The sequence below is a fragment of the Pseudophryne corroboree genome, chromosome 11 (genome assembly GCF_028390025.1).
Source record: "Pseudophryne corroboree isolate aPseCor3 chromosome 11, aPseCor3.hap2, whole genome shotgun sequence".
In the NCBI taxonomy this organism is placed as follows: Eukaryota; Metazoa; Chordata; class Amphibia; order Anura; family Myobatrachidae; genus Pseudophryne; species Pseudophryne corroboree.
In genome coordinates this window covers 52714660-52735832 of record NC_086454.1, presented here as the reverse complement: position 1 = coordinate 52735832, position 21173 = coordinate 52714660, and the positions used below count along the sequence as shown (strand labels likewise).

Sequence of the window (21173 nt, the reverse complement as noted above, 5' to 3'; positions counted from 1 at the left end):
CTTCTCCTCTGGGAGAAACACCTTTTTCTGGACTGTGTCCAGAATCATTCCTAGGAACAGGAGACGTGTCGTTGGAATCAGCTGCGATTTTGGAATATTTAGGATCCACCCGTGCTGACGTAACACTAACTGAGATAGTGCTACTCCGACTTCTAACTGTTCCCTGGACCTTGCCCTTATCAGGAGATCGTCCAAGTAAGGGATAATTAAAACGCCTTTTCTTCGAAGAAGAATCATCATTTCGGCCATTACCTTGGTAAAGACCCGAGGTGCCGTGGACAACCCAAACGGCAGCGTCTGAAACTGATAATGACAGTTTTGTACTACAAACCTGAGGTACCCTTGGTGAGAAGGGTAGATTGGGACGTGGAGATAAGCATCTTTGATGTCCAGAGACACCATATAGTCCCCTTCTTCCAGGTTTGCTATCACTGCTCTGAGTGACTCCATCTTGAATTTGAACCTCTTTATGTAAGTGTTCAAGGTTTTCAGATTTAAAATTGGTCTCACCGAGCCGTCCGGCTTCGGTACCACAAACAGCGTGGAATAATACCCCTTTCCCTGTTGTAGGAGAGGTACCTTGATTATCACCTGCTGGGAATACAGCTTGTGAATGGCTTCCAAAACTGCCTCCCTGTCGGAGGGAGACTTTGGTAGAGCAGACTTCAGGAACCGGCGAGGGGGAGACGTCTCGAATTCCAGTTTGTACCCCTGTGATACTACCTGCAGAATCCAGGGGTCCACTTGCGAGTGAGCCCACTGCGCGTTGAAATTTTTGAGACGGGCCCCCACCGTGTCCGAGTCCGCTTGTAAAGCCCCAGCGTCATGCTGAAGACTTGGCAGAAGCAGAAGAGGGCTTCTGCTCCTGGGAAGAGGCTGCCTGGTGCAGTCTTTTTCCTCTTCCTCTGCCCCGGGGCAGAAATGAGTGGCCTTTTGCCCGCCTGTACTTATGGGAACGAAAGGACTGAGTTTGAAAAGACGGTGTCTTTTTCTGCTGAGAGGTGACCTGGGGTAAAAATGTGGACTTTCCGGCCGTTGCCGTGGCCACCAGGTCCGATAGACCGGCCCCAAATAACTCCTCTCCTTTAAACGGCAATACTTCCATATGTCGTTTGGAATCCGCATCCCCTGACCACTGTCGCGTCCATAACGCTCTTCTGGCAGAAATGGACATAGCACTCACTCTTGATGCCAGGGTGCAAATATCCCTCTGTGCATCACGCATATATAGTAATGCATCCTTCAAATGCTCTATAGTTAGTAATATACTGTCCCTATCCAGGGTATCAATATTTTCAGTCAGGGAATCCGACCACGCCACTCCAGCACTGCACATCCAGGCTGATGCGATTGCTGGTCGCAGTATAACACCAGTATGTGTGTATATACCCTTCAGGATATTTTCCAGCCTTCTATCCGCTGGTTCTTTGAGGGCGGCCGTATCAGGAGACGGTAACGCTACTTGTTTAGATAAACGTGTGAGCGCTTTATCTACTTTAGGGGGTGTTTCCCAACGCGCCCTAACCTCTGGCGGGAAAGGGTATAGTGCCAATAATTTATTAGAGATTAGCACTTTTTTATCGGGGGAAACCCACGCTTTATCACACACCTCATTTAATTCATCTGACTCAGGAAAAGCTACTGGTAGTTTTTTCACTCCCCACATAATACCCTTCTTTGTGGTACTTGTAGTGTCAGAAATGTTCAATGCCTCCTTCATTGCCGTGATCATGTAACGTGTGGCCCTACTGGACATTACGTTTGTCTCCTCACCGTCGACACTGGACTTAGTATCCGTGTCTGGGTCTGTGTCGACCCACTGAGGTAACGGGCGTTTTATCGCCCCTGACGGTGTCTGAGACGCCTGGACAGGCACTAATTGATTTGTCGGCTGTCTCATGTCGTCAACAGTTTTTTGTAAAGTGCTGACATTGTCACGTAGTTCTTTAAATACAACCATCCAGTCAGGTGTCGACTCCCTAGGGGGTGACATCACTAATACAGGCAATTGCTCTGCTTCCACATCATTTTCCTCCTCATACATGTCGACACAATCGTACCGACACCCAGCACACACACAGGGAATGCTCTGATAGAGGACAGGACCCCACTAGCCCTTTGGGGAGACAGAGGGAGAGTTTGCCAGCACACACCAGAGCGCTATATATATATAGGGATAACCTTATATAAGTGTTACTCCCTTTTATAGCTGCTGTTTATAATTTAGCTGCCAATAGTGCCCCCCCTCTCTCGTTTTTACCCTGATTCTGTAGGGACTGCAGGGGAGAGTCAGGGAGCCGTCCTTCGAGCGGAACTGTGAGGGAAAATGGCGCTTGTGTGCTGAGGAGATAGGCTCCGCCCCTTCACGACGGCCTTATCTCCCGCTTTTTTCTGGAAAACTGGCAGGGGTTAAATACATCCATATAGCCCAGGAGCTATATGTGATGTATTTCTTTTGCCATCCTAAGGTATTTCTGTTTTTTATTGCGTCTCAGGGCGCTCCCCCCCAGCGCCCTGCACCCTCAGTGACCGGAGTGTGAAGTGTGCTGAGAGCAATGGCGCACAGCTGCAGTGCTGTGCGCTACCTTAGTTGAAGACAGGAACGTCTTCTGCCGCCGATTTCACCGGACCTCTTCGTTCTTCTGGCTCTGTAAGGGGGCCGGCGGCGCGGCTCCGGGACCCATCCAGGCTGAACCTGTGATCGTCCCTCTGGAGCTAATGTCCAGTAGCCTAAGAAACCCAATCCACTCTGCACGCAGGTGAGTTCGTTTCTTCTCCCCTTAGTCCCACGATGCAGTGAGCCTGTTGCCAGCAGGACTCACTGAAAATAAAAAACCTAAAATAAACTTTTACTCTAAGCAGCTAAGGAGAGCCACCTAGCATGCACCCTTCTCGTTCGGGCACAAAAATCTAACTGAGGCTTGGAGGAGGGTCATAGGGGGAGGAGCCAGTGCACACCAGCTAGTTCAAGCTTTTACTTTTGTGCCCAGTCTCCTGCGGAGCCGCTATTCCCCATGGTCCTTACGGAGTCCCAGCATCCACTTAGGACGTTAGAGAAACTGGGAAGCAGATTACCTCAGTCGCCAAGACATGCATCCGGGAGAGTGGTGCCTGCATCCACGGATTTTCCGCATGGTGGGGCGGAGATGGGGTCTGCCTCAGGTCGACCTAATGGTGTCGCGGCAAAACCACCAGCTGCCCAGTTATGTGTCCAGGACAAGGGACCCAGCAGCAGAAGGAGTGGACGCGTTAACAATTCCTTGGTGTTACCACAAGGTTTACATCTTCCCACCTTTCCCACTCATACCCAGGGTTCTGAAGAGGTTGAAACGAGAACGAGTGTGGGCGATTCTAATCGCACCAGATTGGCCACGCAGGAGTTAGTACTCGGATCTACATGGATGGTTAGCGGACGAACCTTGGAGGTTACCTCAGAGAGAGGACCTGTTATCTCAGGGCCCGTTTCACCACCCGGACCTCAACAGGCTGCGTTCCACGGCGTGGCTGTTGAAACCCGGATCTTAAGGTACAGGGGGATACCTAGAACGGCCATTCCTACGATGATTGCAGCTAGGAAGCCGGTCACAGCCGTGCACTACTACAGGATTTGGAAGAAGTGCATAGACTGGTGTCAGGAACGTGGATGGAATTCGACAACTTTCCACTTATCCAGATTTTTACTTTTCCTTCAGGCCGGACTGGATTTAGGTCTACGGCTGGGATCTCTGAAGGTTCAAGTGTCTGCTATTTCCGTCCTTTTTCAACAGCGCTTGGCATCCTTGCCAGAGGTTCACACCTTTTTACAGGGGGTTCTGAGAATGCAGCCCCCTTTTCGTCATCCCACTGCACCATGGGATTTAAATTTGGTATTGGATTTTTTTAAATCACCACTCTTTGAGCCGTTACCGAGAACGGACCTGAAGTATATCTTTTGGAAGGTAGCTTTGTTGCTAGCCTTGGCTTCGGCTAGGCGGGTTTCTGAGTTGGGAGCCTTATCGTGTAAGAGTCCTTTTCTGATTTTTCATGAGGATCGGGCGGAACTCCGTCCAAGAGCGGATTTCCTTCCTAAGGTTGTTTCAGGGTTTTATGTGAACCAACCAATTGTGGTCCCATCTTTCCAGTGTCTCGTAGATGAGGATGTGTCCTTGGATGTAGTCCGAGCGTTACGGGTATACGTACAAGTTACGTCGTCCTTCAGAAAGTCTGACCATTTGTTTGTTCTTTATGATGGGCCAAAGAAGGGTTGGCCGGCTTCTAAGCAGTCTCTGTCTCGATGAATTAGACTTGCCATTCGGCAGGCTTATGTTTCCTGTGGTAGACAGGTTCCGGTTCAGATGGGTGCTCATACCACCCGATCGGTGGGTGCCTCCTGGGCGGCTGCCAGAGGTGTCTCCACTTCTCAGCTTTGTAGAGCGGCGACGTGGTCCTCGGCTCTCACGTTCTCAAAGTTTTACAAGTTTGATAACTTTGCGTCCGAAGATTCTAGGTTCGGACGTTTGGTTTTGCAGGCCACCGACAGCACTCCCTCCCTGGGGGTTAACTTTGGGACGTCCCCTAATGTCTAAGAGTGCTCCAGTGTCCCCTAGTGGATGAAAGAGAAAAGAGGATTTTGATACTTACCGATAAATCCATTTCTCTGAATCCTCTAGGGGACACTGGACGCCTGCCTCGGTGCTGTCAGCCTGCTGTGTTCATAGTTCTTGTTCATACAGTTCGTACAAACAGCGTGTGTTAATTTCGGTTAAAGAAGTTTCTTGGATGCTGTTTGATATGTTGTACGGTTCGGTTCCTCGCCATGTGCTATAGTATCATGTCCTATTCTCTCAGTCAATTTTCAAAACTGAGGGAGGAGGGATGTGAAGGGGGAGGAGCCGGCTGTGCAGACAACACTAATTTTAGATTGTGCCACACCTCCGGTTGCAAGCTTCACACCCCTAATGTCTAAGAGTGCTCCAGTGTCCCCTAGAGGATTCAGAGAAATGGATTTATCGGTAAGTACCAAAATCCTCTTTTTTCTCTTTCTGCAGTATGTTGAAGTACTATAAGCTGAAACATGGAACTTCACTACCCAAGGTCAATGGGATCACAAGCGAGGCACAAGTCAGAATTTTGCTCTATGGGGCTAATTCAGACCCGATCGCTGCTGTGCGTTTTCGCACAGCGGGCAATCAGGTCGGATCTGCGCATGTGGTGCATGCCAGAGATGCGGTCGGCATCTCAGCCCAGCAATCCCCTCTGCCTGATTGACAGGCAGAGGCGTTCGCTGGGCTGGAGGGGGCAGGCCGGCGGCTTTGGCCCGCCGTTTTGGGGGGCGAGGTCCGGTCAATGCAGGCCGCAGCGGCTGCATGACGTCACACGCAGCCGCTGCGACCTGGAGAGCGACGGGTAGCTCTTTCAGCGCGCAGGAGCTGCGCTGGCCGGGAGATACTCTTCAGGTACAAAAGCATTGCCGCCGTGTGATGCTTTTGTACCTGTGTGGGGGAGGGGGGAGGGACTGACATGCGGGGCGGACTAGCCCTGTGCTGGGCGTCCCCCCGCATGTCTGTGAAAGTGATCGTAGAGGTGCTAAATTTCTATGATCAAGTCTGAATTACCCCATTGACCAGAAGGAATAGAGGACGTATTGAGTCCTTTCCAGGGGAGCAGAAGGCATTACATACTCTATTAGAAGAAGTCATTTTTCAAGTTCCTGTGATATTAAGTGCACAGATTTGTATTCCAAAATAACCATGGTTGATAAAGCTTCAGAAGTTCTATATCTGAGGCAGTGGAATCCATCCATTTGTGCAAGGGGATGAGGCCAAAATCCTGGCAGACAGGCTCTCAGACAGAATCCAGACACATCCCACTGGTAAGTAGTGGGGTTAGGAACATTTTGGGATGGTTAGGCTGCGGGTAGTTGGGGGGTTAGGGATGGGGGGAGGTCAGGTTATAGGATTAAAATACTTACCGGGATGCATTAGCATTCCACTGTCTGTCTTCTGAATGCTGGAATTTCGTACCCAACCCTGTGCAGGACATCACTGCATGGAAACAGTATAGTCCAGTAGTTTCCAAATTCGGTCCTCAAAACACCATAACAGTCCAGGTTTTAAGGCTATCTATGGCTGAGCACAGATGGTTAATTCAAATTAATTGAGGTACTGTACAAATTAAGTCACCTGTGACCAAGCGTATTTTCTGGCAACCAGACAGTAGTTTGCTTTTAATAAACCACAAAGGTGGCTCAAGTAGCAGTCCAAGATGTGTTTGTATCAATAATTATGTCACGGACAAGAAGTAGTGACATTTATAATTTAATGAATTTTCATCCATGGCACGGTGATCTAGTTCCACCTGCGTTGTCCGGTTCTGACTTGTCGACCCGTTTGTTAGTCATCCCAGTGTATCATCTGTGTGTTTCATTAGGGGTGCAAAGATTATACATATATTTACCATGCAATCTGCCCGAAGACACTTGAAAGATGACGTGCACACAGTTTTCATTCAGTTTTATTTAATAAAAATGTTAAAATAAATAGATACAAATTGATCAGACGCTCTGTGTTCACCCCCCTCCCACCCAGCCCTATCAGTTCCCTAAATTCTAAGCACAGTTTTACCAAAACTGAAAACACAGACTTCCAATTTTACAGAGAGAAGGCAGAGGATTTGCAATTCACTACCATTGGGCTTGGAAAAAAAAAATATAATGTATATTTAAAAAAAAAAAGAAAAAGAAAAAAAAAAGAAAAAAAGTTCCCAGTACAATAGATAAGGTACGCCTCTCAATTCCATACGAAAACATAATTATACAATTTTTTTTCTTTAGAAAAAAAGGTATGTTACAATATTTTCTTCGTTATGATATTGACATTTGACGGATTATTTTTAACCCTAAAATGCAGCACAAGAGATGTGAGTTTTCCCTCACAGAGCAGAGTGTGAGAGTATATGTATACCAGACACTAGCTGGAAGTCTTCTGTATTTTATTATTTTTTAACTATTGCTCCTAGGCTGAGAACAAAGGGGCTACCGCAATGTAAACAAGGTCACGAAAATCTGTAGCGGAACGCAGGATTGGGATACTGAGGTTAGTGACACTGCTCATATATGGAGTCAGAAGGACAGATACACGCTTGGGCAGATGCTTGGTTCTACAGCATTAACAAACACCGCTAACTCTTCACATTGGTTGACTAGGAAACATTTGACTTCCTATATGATCCATTAAGAGCCCCTGCATTTCATTGGAAAGGGATATTGGTTAGAGCAGGGGAGAACTGCCCCACTAACACTGTATTAAGAAAGGATTGACCTGCGCTGTAAGCTTCTCTTGGCCACAAGCTCACAGGTTCTATAAAGCATTTTTTTTCCCGTCCATACCAGAGTCTTACAGAGTTCGCAGCGGAGATACCCGATTAACAAAACATGTTAAAGCCGTAAGAGGGCGAAGCTTCTGCGGAGCCATGGCTCTGGGCCTCTTGTCCACCGAAAGCTTTTTAAAGAGGCTCATTCTTAAAGGGTGCTGTTGTCGTGAATGAGAACTTAATGTTTCCGATAGCTTTATCACTAAATGAAGTACCCGTCGGCTATGCGCAGTAGAGAAAGCAGCCTAAGAACTTACATAGTGATGCCGCTAGTTCCTAGTGGATGAACATTGGATAAGCTCAAGCAATGGCTACCTTCACGATGTGTGTGTGTTTGATGGAGCCACCGTAAGAAGAAGAGTGGCAGCCACAAACTGACCACTGGCAATACTTTCTCAATATAACAAGATTATATATTTTAGTACCGAGGGAGCATGCATTGCAAACTGTTCATCAGACGGGGGAGGGAAAGAACATGTCGGAAGACCCAATTTCACATAAAAAAAAAAAACGAAATACCCTTAGACGTTACATCAGATCTATCCAGTGGTGTCCACAATCCGAGAAATACTAAGCAATATATTCAGCAACTGCTTAACTTATACGGGCGGCTGCTGTGACTTATATGCTAAAGGGATAGGAAGCCAAACATCCATGTTAAGCAGGAGGGGATCTTTATGAAGCTTGCAGTTTGCAATGATAGGGTAATGCAATAAGGCACTTTTGACCGTGCTCACTGCATCCATTCCTGTGGAGGGAGCTCTCGTAGAAATGTTCTGCCTCACAGGGCTTTTCCGTGGGTATTTTGCCCAAGAGAGTGTGAGAGAAAGAAGATGGAAATGCACATGTAACTAAATGTATCTGCAATTATCTACTTCCTTTGGCCAAAACCTAGCTACAAGCATGGATGCACCAAATCATCTGAGGATCCAACCTAGCTACAAGCATGGATGCACCAAATCATCTGAGGATCCAACCTAGCTACAAGCATGGATGCACCAAATCATCTGAGGATCCAACCTGGCTACAAGCATGGATGCACCAAATCATCTGAGGATCCAACCTAGCTACAAGCATGGATGAACCAAATCATCTGAGGATCCAACCTAGCTACAAGCATGGATGCACCAAATCATCTGAGGATCCAACCTAGCTACAAGCATGGATGAACCAAATCATCTGAGGATCCAACCTAGCTACAAGCATGGATGCACCAAATCATCTGAGGATCCAACCTAGCTACAAGCATGGATGCACCAAATCATCTGAGGATCCAACCTAGCTACAAGCATGGATGCACCAAATCATCTGAGGATCCAACCTAGCTACAAGCATGGATGCACCAAATCATCTGAGGATCCAACCTAGCTACAAGCATGGATGCACCAAATCATCTGAGGATCCAACCTAGATACAAGCATGGATGCACCAAATCTGAGGATCCTAAGAAACCTAGCAAAAAAAAAAGGAATCCTAGATTTGGTGCAAGCGTACTATATGTATAAAGTTGGACCTGATCACGGGCTATCTGTTAACCCCCCCTGAGGAGCCAAATTATTACAGGAATCTCATCAATTTATTCCGGTGGGACTTGTGCATTCAATATGCACCATACTCGGGACTGTTGTGCTAATGACGCTTGTAAGCAGCGGGCAGAATTTACAGCTATGCTGGGTACTGTAGTGATCAGACTCCCAACCCCTGTTGTTAGGGATTACAATGTTAAATAGAACAGGAAATAAAATAAAAAATATTATAATAATCTGTGTTCCACAGACTAAACATGGTATCGGTTTTTTTTTTAAGCCAAATTCATAAAAAATTCAAAATACAGTAATATGTAAACAAAGCGATTACAATGGATTGGGAGCAACACGCTGCATCCTGGAAGGCGAGATTTTCAGGTCTGTTGGCGACAGAGACTTTGTTCTAATGTGTATAGATTTGCTATAATGGGTTCCCCACGATCATGTGAAAAACAACCCTCACACCCGAGTACCAATTCATGACGACGGACTAAAAGTATAAGCATTGTATGGGAGATGCAAGCCCCTGGCTATCCAGTGGTTCTCCTGTCAGTTCTTAGCGACCACAAAGGCCGTGGCACATGGACATTTTAGAAAGCAGAAACAATCCAAAAATCGGAAAAGCTCAGTATTCCGAACATATTAAACCCTTCCACGGTGAGACATTAACACTGAATGGGAACCAGTAGCACTTTCCAACTGAAGTGTACTTTGTGGCTGGGCAGCAGGGCATCCTTCTCAAAGTAATGTCTCACTATTGGAGAGATTAATGCCTTGCAAGATGTGAAAATATATTGTATATTATATTTATCAGACCAGTCTATTAATACTGGCCAATCAGGCAACCCAATCAGTGGCCTAAAAGGTCTGTGCCAATCACCAGTGGCCACAAGGAACAGAATGCATAAAAAACCTTGTATATCGAAATCCAATGAAAAGTGCACATGAATGTCTGTATTATCTTACCATTCTAGCAACACTAGGAAGACTTGTATGTAATATTTTGTACTTGGGCCTCCTTGATTCACTAAAACGGGAGAAAAACAAAACAAAACACACCCTTAAATATTCACAGACGTTCAAGCAACTCCCTGCGTTTTAAAAACAGTCCCAGATAATCGTCTGCCCACCGCAACAGTGGTGATCTGGAACGCGCCCGACTCCTGCGAAACATCAGGGCTCTGCAGCCAGAAGACGACAAAGAAACACACCTTGTGTTTCCTTGGAGACCCAGGACAGTCTAATCGGCTTTACTAATACTTTTTTTTTTTCTCCTTTCAATTTTTTTTTCCCATTTTTTTTTTAAGCCATTATTTAATTATGTTGGTAAAATTACCAATTCCCATTTCTTAATAAGATGCTGGCACATAGTTTGACAGAAAAAAAAAAAAAAAAAAAGACACCAAACATTTGTCTACCTATTTGTACACCGCCAGCCAGGAAAGGGCACCCCCATCTGCGTATACGCCTGCGACAGGTGCCCCCCGTCCCAGCTTCGGAATATCACACGACGAACTTTAAATACTGACTCAGCACACTTTACTTCTCCCGGCTCCGCACTTGCTCTGCTTCCAGGCATTCAAAGTCAAGTATATAATTTTAGATTGTTGGTTTTTTTTTGTTTTGTTTTTTTGGTACATCACACTGAGTTTAGTAGACAGGGAAATTTTCCAAGCCTTTGGACTGGTACACGTATGATCCCCCTCCCTCTCCCCCCCCCCCCCTGCCCTAGCGTAACGTAAGGTCTGCAGAAGGAGGCGTCCTCTGGAGCTCGCCACTTCCACGTATCCACCTTAAGAAAATAGCAAATAAAGAAAAAATAAAGATTGATATCTATGGTTGCTGCGGAGGCTGCTGCAGGCACACACTGGTGTAAGATAGAGAGTAAAGTTATAGATTTGTTTTCTGTTTGTCACTTGGCATGGTGCTGGCAGGACATGTCAGCTCACACGTGGAACACACAGAATAAAAGGTTGATTGGCAAAACTCCAGTGCTTACGTCCCTGTCCTGGGATGGTTATGGTCCAGTCTCTCCCAGGAAACGTTCAGACGCTGCTCGTCTTTCCATGGTACCCTCGCTGATGAGAAGGGGGGAATCACTTAGTCTCTTCTGTCTGGTTGCAGTTCTGGACACAGGTGGGTGAAGGGAAGGAGGCTGTGACTGGCATGGGGTCGGGAAGGGGGCTGTTGGCAGTAGCAGTGCAGTCCTGGCTGTGGTTAGAGGTCACCTCTGAGTTAATAGGTTTGGTGAGGTCAATATCCTGAATTAGCCGGATAAGACGTTTCACTTTGTCCAGAGAGCTGTGCATGTCTTTTTGCCGGGACAAGATGCTGTTCTTCATTTCCATACATTTCTGGGACAAAGCAGAGAACACGTTACAGAGAGACTGGGAAGCAACGTCCAGGTTAAAGCTCCCTAAACAAATGTTCACACACAAAACACATTCAATAATGTTTATACAGTTACAAACAATGGGAAGTCATACTGAGTAACATACTCTGCTTAGTATGACTTCCCAATGCAGTTCTCTTCAAAAGTAAGGTGTAAAGCAGCCTGGATATCACTAAAACCTGCACTGTTGGTGTGCCTTGAGGACCGTGGTTGGGAATGCCTGGTGTAAAGGAAGCCTGGACTTCCTTAAAAACCACTTAACTGGCATGGTCAGATCTCATGTGACTGCGCTGTCCCACCCTGTCCCCCCATTTTTGACGAGGAGATCCATTCTGCAGATGTGCATAATATAATGTTTAAATATTTTAAAAAACACTTTTTCAACTTTATTGAATAAATCTAAAAAACAATGATGTTAACGCTTTTGAAGGGAAAAAATAAGATTTTACTTACCGGTAAATCTATTTCTCGTAGTCCGTAGTGGATGCTGGGGACTCCGTAAGGACCATGGGGATAGACGGGCTCCGCAGGAGACATGGGCACTTTAAGAAAGAATTTAGGTTCTGGTGTGCACTGGCTCCTCCCTTTATGCCCCTCCTCCAGACCTCAGTTAGAGAAACTGTGCCCAGAAGAGCTAACAGTACAAGGAAAGGATTTTGGTAATCCAGGGCAAGACTCATACCAGCCACACCAATCACACCGTATAACATGTGAAAACAACCAGTTAACAGTATGACAAACGACAGAGCATCAGGTCAAACCCCGATGCAACCATAACATAACCCTTATTGAAGCAATAACTATATACAAGCATTGCAGAAGAAGTCCGCACTTGGGACGGGCGCCCAGCATCCACTACGGACTACGAGAAATAGATTTACCGGTAAGTAAAATCTTATTTTCTCTAACGTCCTAGTGGATGCTGAGGACTCCGTAAGGACCATGGGGATTATACCAAAGATCCCAAACGGTCGGGAGAGTGCGGATGACTCTGCAGCACCGATTGAGCAAACAAGAGGTCCTCCTCAGCCAGGGTATCAAACTTGTAGAACTTTGCAAAAGTGTTTGAACCTGACCAAGTAGCCGCTCGGCAAAGTTGTAATGCCGAGACCCCTCGGGCAGACGCCCAAGAAGAGCCCACCTTCCTAGTGGAATGGGCCTTAACTGATTTTGGCAGCGGCAATCCAGCCCCAGAATGAGCCTGCTGAATCGTGTTACAGATCCAGCGAGCAATAGTTTGCTTTGAAGCAGGAGCACCAAGCTTGTTGGATGCATACAGGATAAACAACGACTCTGTTTTCCTGACCCTAGCCGTTCTGGCTACATAAACTTTCAAAGCCCTGACTACATCCAGCAACTCGGAATCCTCCAAGTCCGTAGTAGCCACAGGCAGCACAATAGGTTGGTTTATATGACAAGATGAAACCACTTTCGGCAGAAATTGTGGACGGGTCCGCAATTCTGCTCTATCTACATGGAAAACCAGATAGGGGCTTTTATGTGACAAAGCCGCCAACTCTGACACACGCCTAGCCGAAGCCAAGGCTAATAGCATGACCACCTTCCACGTGAGATATTTCAACTCCACCGTTTTAAGTGGTTCAAACCAGTGGGATTTCAGGAAACTTAACACCACGTTAAGATCCCAAGGTGCCACTGGAGGCACAAAAGGAGGCTGAATATGCAGCACTCCCTTTACAAACGTCTGAATTTCAGGTAGAGAAGCCAACTCCTTTTGAAAGAAAATGGATAGGGCCGAAATCTGGACCTTAATGGAACCCAATTTTAGGCCCAAATTCACTCCGGACTGTAGGAAGTGAAGGAAACGGCCCAGCTGGAATTCCTCCGTAGGAGCATTCCTGGCCTCACACCAAGCAACATATTTTCGCCATATACGGTGATAATGTTGAGCTGTCACGTCCTTCCTAGCCTTTATCAGCGTAGGAATGACCTCATCCGGAATGCCTTTCTCTGCTAGGATCCGGCGTTAAACCGCCATGCCGTCAAACGCAGCAGCGGTAAGTCTTGGACCCTGTTGCAAAAAGTCCTGTCGTAGAGGAAGAGGCCACGGGTCGTCTGTGAGCATTTCTTGCAGATCTGGATACCAAGTACTTCGTGGCCAATCTGGAACAATGAGGATTGTTCTCACTCCTCTTTCTTTATCCTCAGCACCTTGGGTATGAGCATACTTACCTACATTGTAAGTCTCCTCTTCGGGAGAAGCCCGGAGAGGAGACGCAGCAGGTGTCTTCGGGGGGCGGGGCCAGACTGTGACATCACTAAGCCCCGCAGCAGGAAATGCAGCGATTCGCGGGTCCGCGGGAAGGGGGTGGGGCTAAAATGACGCGATTTGCGTCATTTTAACCCCTTCTCCACCCGACGGGAGGTTATCTCCATCCTGCTCGCATCACTAAGATGCGAGCAGGATGCGGGAGACCTGCCCACTCTTCCGGGGGTGCGGGGGGCAACCCCAAAAAACGGGAGCCTCCCGCAGCTTCCGGGAGAGTAGGTAAGTATGGGTATGAGAGGAAGAGGAGGAAATAATAAGATTTTACTTACCGATAAATCTATTTCTCGGAGTCCGTAGTGGATGCTGGGGTTCCTGAAAGGACCATGGGGAATAGCGGCTCCGCAGGAGACAGGGCACAAAAAGTAAAGCTTTTCCAGATCAGGTGGTGTGCACTGGCTCCTCCCCCTATGACCCTCCTCCAGACTCCAGTTAGGTACTGTGCCCGGACGAGCGTACACAATAAGGGAGGATTTTGAATCCCGGGTAAGACTCATACCAGCCACACCAATCACACCGTACAACTTGTGATCTAAACCCAGTTAACAGTATGATAACAGCGGAGCCTCTGAAAGATGGCTTCCTTCAACAATAACCCGAATTAGTTAACAATAACTATGTACAATTATTGCAGATAATCCGCACTTGGGATGGGCGCCCAGCATCCACTACGGACTCCGAGAAATAGATTTATCGGTAAGTAAAATCTTATTTTCTCTATCGTCCTAGTGGATGCTGGGGTTCCTGAAAGGACCATGGGGATTATACCAAAGCTCCCAAACGGGCGGGAGAGTGCGGATGACTCTGCAGCACCGAATGAGAGAACTCCAGGTCCTCCTTAGCCAGAGTATCAAATTTGTAAAATTTTACAAACGTGTTCTCCCCTGACCACGTAGCTGCTCGGCAAAGTTGTAATGCCGAGACCCCTCGGGCAGCCGCCCAAGATGAGCCCACCTTTCTTGTGGAGTGGGCCTTTACAGATTTAGGCTGTGGCAGGCCTGCCACAGAATGTGCAAGTTGGATTGTGCTACAGATCCAACGAGCAATCGTCTGCTTAGACGCAGGAGCACCCATCTTGTTGGGTGCATACAATATAAACAACGAGTCAGATTTTCTGACTCCAGCTGTCCTTGCAATATATATTTTTAATGCTCTGACAACGTCCAGTAACTTGGGAGTCCTCCAAGTCACTTGTAGCCGCAGGCACTACAATAGGCTGGTTCAGATGAAATGCTGACACCACCTTAGGGAGAAAATGCGGACGAGTCCGCAGTTCTGCCCTGTCCGAATGGAAAATCAGATATGGGCTTTTGTAAGATAAAGCTGCCAGTTCTGACACTCTCCTGGCCGAAGCCAGGGCTAGAAGCATGGTCACTTTCCATGTGAGATATTTCAAATCCACCTTCTTTAGTGGTTCAAACCAATGAGATTTTAGAAAGTCCAAAACCACATTGAGATCCCACGGTGCCACTGGAGGCACCACAGGAGGCTGTATATGTAGCACTCCCTTAACAAAGGTCTGGACTTCAGGGACTGAAGCCAATTCTTTTTGAAAGAAAATCGACAGGGCCGAAATTTGAACCTTAATAGATCCCAATTTGAGACCCATAGACAATCCTGATTGCAGGAAATGTAGGAATCGACCCAGTTGAAATTCCTCCGTCGGAGCACTCCGATCTTCGCACCACGCAACATATTTTCGCCAAATTCGGTGATAATGTTGCACGGTTACTTCCTTCCTTGCTTTAATCAAAGTAGGAATGACTTCTTCCGGCATGCCTTTTTCCTTTAGGATCCGGCGTTCAACCGCCATGCCGTCAAACGCAGCCGCGGTAAGTCTTGAAACAGACAGGGACCCTGCTGAAGCAAGTCCCTCCTTAGAGGTAGAGGCCACGGATCTTCCGTGATCATCTCTTGAAGTTCCGGGTACCAAGTCCTTCTTGGCCAATCCGGAACCACTAGTATCGTCCTTACGCCTCTTTGCCGTATAATTCTCAATACTTTTGGTATGAGAGGCAGAGGAGGAAACACATACACCGACTGGTACACCCAAGGCGTTACCAGCGCGTCCACAGCTATTGCCTGCGGATCTCTTGACCTGGCGCAATACCTGTCCAGTTTTTTGTTGAGGCGAGACGCCATCATGTCCACCATTGGTCTTTCCCAACGGGTTACCAGCAAGTGGAAGACTTCTGGATGAAGTCCCCACTCTCCCGGGTGAAGATCGTGTCTGCTGAGGAAGTCTGCTTCCCAGTTGTCCACTCCCGGGATGAACACTGCTGACAGTGCTATCACATGATTCTCTGCCCAGCGAAGAATCCTTGCAGCTTCTGCCATTGCACTCCTGCTTCTTGTGCCGCCCTGTCTGTTCACATGGGCGACTGCCGTGATGTTGTCCGACTGGATCAACACCGGTTTTCCCTGAAGCAGAGGTTATGCCTGGCTTAGAGCATTGTATATTGCTCTTAGTTCCAGAATGTTTATGTGAAGAGACGTTTCCAGGCTCGTCCATACTCCCTGGAAGTTTCTTCCTTGTGTGACTGCTCCCCAGCCTCTCAGGCTGGCGTCCGTGGTCACCAGGATCCAATCCTGTATGCCGAATCTGCGGCCCTCCAATAGATGAGCACTCTGCAACCACCACAGAAGAGACACCCTTGTCCTTGGAGACAGGGTTATCCGCAGGTGCATCTGAAGATGCGACCCTGACCATTTGTCCAACAGATCCCTTTGGAAAATTCTTGCGTGGAATCTGCCGAATGGAATTGCTTCGTAAGAAGCCACCATTTTTCCCAGGACTCTTGTGCATTGATGTACAGACACCTTTCCTGGTTTTAGGAGGTTCCTGACAAGCTCGGATAACTCCTTGGCTTTTTCCTCCGGGAGAAAAACCTTTTTCTGAACCGTGTCCAGAATCATCCCTAGGAACAGCAGACGAGTTGTCGGCATTAACTGGGATTTTGGAATATTCAGAATCCACCCGTGCTGTTTTAGCACTTCTTGCGACAGTGCTAATCCCATCTCTAGCTGTTCTCTGGACCTTGCCCTTATTAGGAGATCGTCCAAGTATGGGATAATTAATATGCCTTTTCTTCGAAGAAGAATCATCATCTCGGCCATTACCTTTGTAAAGACCCGAGGTGCCGTGGACAATCCGAACGGCAGCGTCTGAAACTGATAGTGACAGTTTTGTACAACGAACCTGAGGTACCCCTGGTGTGAGGGGTAAATTGGAACGTGGAGATACGCATCCTTGATGTCCAAGGATACCATAAAGTCCCCCTCTTCCAGGTTCGCTATCACTGCTCTGAGTGACTCCATCTTGAACTTGAACTTCTTTATGTACAGGTTCAAGGACTTCAGATTTAGAATAGGCCTTACCGAGCCATCCGGCTTCGGTACCACAAAAAGAGTGGAATAATACCCCTTCCCTTGTTGTAGAAGAGGTACCTTGACTATCACCTGCTGAGAGTACAGCTTGTGAATGGCTTCCAAAACCGTCTCCCTTTCGGAGGGGGACGTTGGTAAAGCAGACTTCAGGAAACGGCGAGGTGGATCTGTCTCTAATTCCAACCTGTACCCCTGAGATATTATCTGCAGGATCCAGGGATCTACCTGCGAGTGAGCCCACTGCGCGCTGTAATTTTTGAGACGACCACCCACCGTCCCCGAGTCCGCTTGAGAAGCCCCAGCGTCATGCTGAGGCTTTTGTAGAAGCCGGGGAAGGCTTCTGTTCCTGGGAAGGAGCTGCCTGTTGCTGTCTCTTCCCTCGACCTCTGCCTCGTGGCAGATATGAATAGCCCTTTGCTCTCTTATTTTTAAAGGAACGAAAGGGCTGCGGTTGAAAAGTCGGTGCCTTTTTCTGTTGGGGAGTGACTTGAGGTAGAAAGGTGGATTTCCCGGCTGTAGCCGTGGCCACCAAATCTGATAGACCGACTCCAAATAACTCCTCCCCTTTATACGGCAAAACTTCCATATGTCGTTTTGAATCCGCATCGCCTGTCCACTGTCGCGTCCATAAAGCTCTTCTGGCCGAAATGGACATAGCACTTACCCGTGATGCCAGTGTGCAGATATCCCTCTGTGCATCACGCATATAAAGAAATGCATCCTTTATTTGTTCTAACGACAGTAAAATATTGTCCCTGTCCAGGGTATCAATATTTTCAATCAGGGACTCTGACCAAACTACCCCAGCACTGCACATCCAGGCAGTCGCTATAGCTGGTCGTAGTATAACACCTGCATGTGTGTATATACTTTTTTGGATATTTTCCATCCTCCTATCTGATGGATCTTTAAGTGCGGCCGTCTCAGGAGAGGGTAACGCCACTTGTTTAGATAAGCGTGTTAGCGCCTTGTCCACCCTAGGAGGTGTTTCCCAGCGCTCCCTAACCTCTGGCGGGAAAGGGTATAATGCCAATAATTTCTTTGAAATTATCAGCTTTTTATCAGGGGCAACCCACGCTTCATTACACACGTCATTTAATTCTTCTGATTCAGGAAAAACTATAGGTAGTTTTTTCACACCCCACATAATACCCTGTTTAGTGGTACCTGTAGTATCAGCTAAATGTAACGCCTCCTTCATTGCCAAAATCATATAACGTGTGGCCCTACTGGAAAATACGGTTGATTCGTCACCGTCACCACTGGAGTCAGTGCCTGCGTCTGGGTCTGTGTCGACCGACTGAGGCAAAGGGCGTTTCACAGCCCCTGACGGTGTTTGAGTCGCCTGGACAGGCACTAATTGATTGTCCGGCCGTCTCATGTCGTCAAACGACTGCTTTAGCGTGTTGACACTATCCCGTAGTTCCATAAATAAAGGCATCCATTCTGGTGTCGACTCCCTAGGGGGTGACATCCTCATATTTGGCAATTGCTCCGCCTCCACACCAATATCGTCCTCATACATGTCGACACACACGTACCGACACACAGCAGACACACAGGGAATGCTCCTAACGAAGACAGGACCCACTAGCCCTTTGGGGAGACAGAGGGAGAGTTTGCCAGCACACACCAAAAGCGCTATATATAACAGGGATAGCCTTATAATAAGTGCTCCCTTATAGCTGCTTTATATATATCAAAATATCGCCATAAATTTGCCCCCCCTCTCTGTTTTACCCTGTTTCTGTAGTGCAGTGCAGGGGAGAGACTTGGGAGCCGTCCTGACCAGCGGAGCTGTGAGAGGAAATGGCGCCGTGTGCTGAGGAGATAGGCCCCGCCCCTTTTCCGGCGGGCTCGTCTCCCGCTATTTAGTGAATCCAGGCAGGGGTTAAATATCTCCATATAGCCTCTGGGGGCTATATGTGAGGTATTTTTAGCCTTTATATAGGTTACATTTGCCTCCCAGGGCGCCCCCCCCCAGCGCCCTGCACCCTCAGTGACTGCGTGTGAAGTGTGCTGAGAGGAAAATGGCGCACAGCTGCAGTGCTGTGCGCTACCTTTAGAAGACTGCAGGAGTCTTCAGCCGCCGATTCTGGACCTCTTCTGACTTCAGCATCTGCAAGGGGGCCGGCGGCGCGGCTCCGGTGACCATCCAGGCTGTACCTGTGATCGTCCCTCTGGAGCTGATGTCCAGTAGCCAAGAAGCCAATCCATCCTGCACGCAGGTGAGTTCACTTCTTCTCCCCTCAGTCCCTCGTTGCAGTGATCCTGTTGCCAGCAGGACTCACTGTAAAATAAAAAACCTAAGCTAAACTTTTTCTAAGCAGCTCTTTAGGAGAGCCACCTAGATTGCACCCTTCTCGGCCGGGCACAAAAATCTAACTGGAGTCTGGAGGAGGGTCATAGGGGGAGGAGCCAGTGCACACCACCTGATCTGGAAAAGCTTTACTTTTTGTGCCCTGTCTCCTGCGGAGCCGCTATTCCCCATGGTCCTTTCAGGAACCCCAGCATCCACTAGGACGATAGAGAAACATAGACCGACTGGAACACCCATGGTGTGACCAGGGCGTCCACAGCTATCGCCTGAGAGTCTCTTGACCTGGCGCAATACCTCTGTAGCTTTTTGTTGAGGCGGGATGCCATCATGTCCACCTGTGGCAGTTACCACCGACTTGTAATCTGTGCGAAGACTTCCTGATGAAGTCCCCACTCTCCCGGGTGGAGGTTGTGTCTGCTGAGGAAGTCTGCTTCCCAGTTGTCCACTCCCGGGATGAACACTGCCGACAGTGCGCTTACGTGATTCTCCGCCCAGCGAAGAATTCTGGTGGCTTCAGCCATCGCCACCCTGCTCCTTGTGCCGCCTTGTCGGTTTACATGAGCCACTGCGGTGATGTTGTCTGACTGAATCAGAACCGGTTGGTCGCGAAGCAGCGTCTCCGCTTGACGTAGGGCTTTGTATATGGCCCTTAGTTCCAGAATGTTGATGTGAAGGCAAGTCTCTTGACTTGACCACAGACCTTGGAAATTTCTTCCCTGTGTGACTGCTCCCCAACCTCGGAGGCTTGCGTCCGTGGTCACCAGGACCCAGTCCTGAATGCCGAATCTGCGGCCCTCGAGAAAGTGAGCGCTCTGCAGCCACCACAGGAGTGACACCCTGGCCCTGGGGGATAGGGTGATTAACTGATGCATCTGAAGATGTGATCCGGACCACTTGTCCAGTAAGTCCCATTGAAAGGTCCTCGCATGGAACCTGCAGAAGGGAATGGCCTCGTATGATGCCACCATCTTTCCCAGGACTCGAGTGCAGTGATGTACTGACACCTGTTTTGGTTTTAATAGGTTCCTGACCAGTGTCATGAGTTCCTGAGCTTTCTCTATCGGGAGATAAACCCTTTTCTGGTCTGTGTCTAGAATCATGCCCAGGAAAGGCAGACGAGTCGTAGGAACCAACTGCGACTTTTGAATATTCAGAATCCAGCTGTGTTGCTGTAACACTTCCAGAGAAAGTGCGACGCTGTTCAGCAACTGCTCTCTTGATCTCGCTTTTATGAGGAGATCGTCCAAGTACGGGATAATGGTGACTCCTTGCTTCCGCAGGAGTACCATCATTTCCGCCATTACCTTGGTAAATTTTCTTGGTGCCGTGGAGAGACCAAACGGCAACGTCTGAAATTGGTAATGACAATCCTGTACCACAAATCTGAGGTACGCCTGATGAGGTGGATAAATGGGGACATGAAGGTATGCATCCTTTATGTCCAGAGACACCATAAAATCCCCCCCTTCCAGGCTTGCGATGACCGCTCTCAGCGATTCCATCTTGAACTTGAACCTTTTCAGGTATATGTTCAGGGATTTTAAATTCAATATGGGTCTGACCGAACCGTCCGGTTTTGGGACTACAAACATGGTCGAATAATAACCCCTTCCCTGTTGAAGGAGGGGAACCTTGACCACCACCTGTTGAAGATACAATTTGTGAATTGCAGTTAACACTATTTCCCTCTCGTGGGGGGAAGCTGGTAGGGCCGATTTGAGGTATCGGTGAGGGGGCATCTCTTCGAATTCCAGCTTGTATCCCTAAGACACATTTTCTATCGCCCAGGGATCCACCTGGGAGTGAACCCACTTGTGGCTAAAATTCCGAAGACGTGCCCCCACCGGGCCTAGCTCCGACTGTGGAGCCCCAGCGTCATGCGGTGGATTTTGTAGAGGCCGGGGAGGACTT

General features: G+C 48.0%; 1 protein-coding gene across 10 annotated transcripts in view; it reads right to left on the bottom strand.

The window, feature by feature from the left end:
• Positions 1 to 6476: 6476 nt before the first annotated feature.
• PHF21A (PHD finger protein 21A) overlaps positions 6477 to 21173 on the bottom strand; it is a 307695-nt gene continuing 292998 nt past the window's right edge. For all 10 annotated transcript variants that reach the window (XM_063944307.1, XM_063944300.1, XM_063944305.1 and 7 more), the window contains one exon: positions 6477 to 11230. In XM_063944307.1, the coding sequence (XP_063800377.1) occupies positions 10973 to 11230 (258 nt within the window). In that variant the 3' untranslated portion in view covers positions 6477 to 10972. The remainder of the gene's footprint in view (positions 11231 to 21173) is intronic.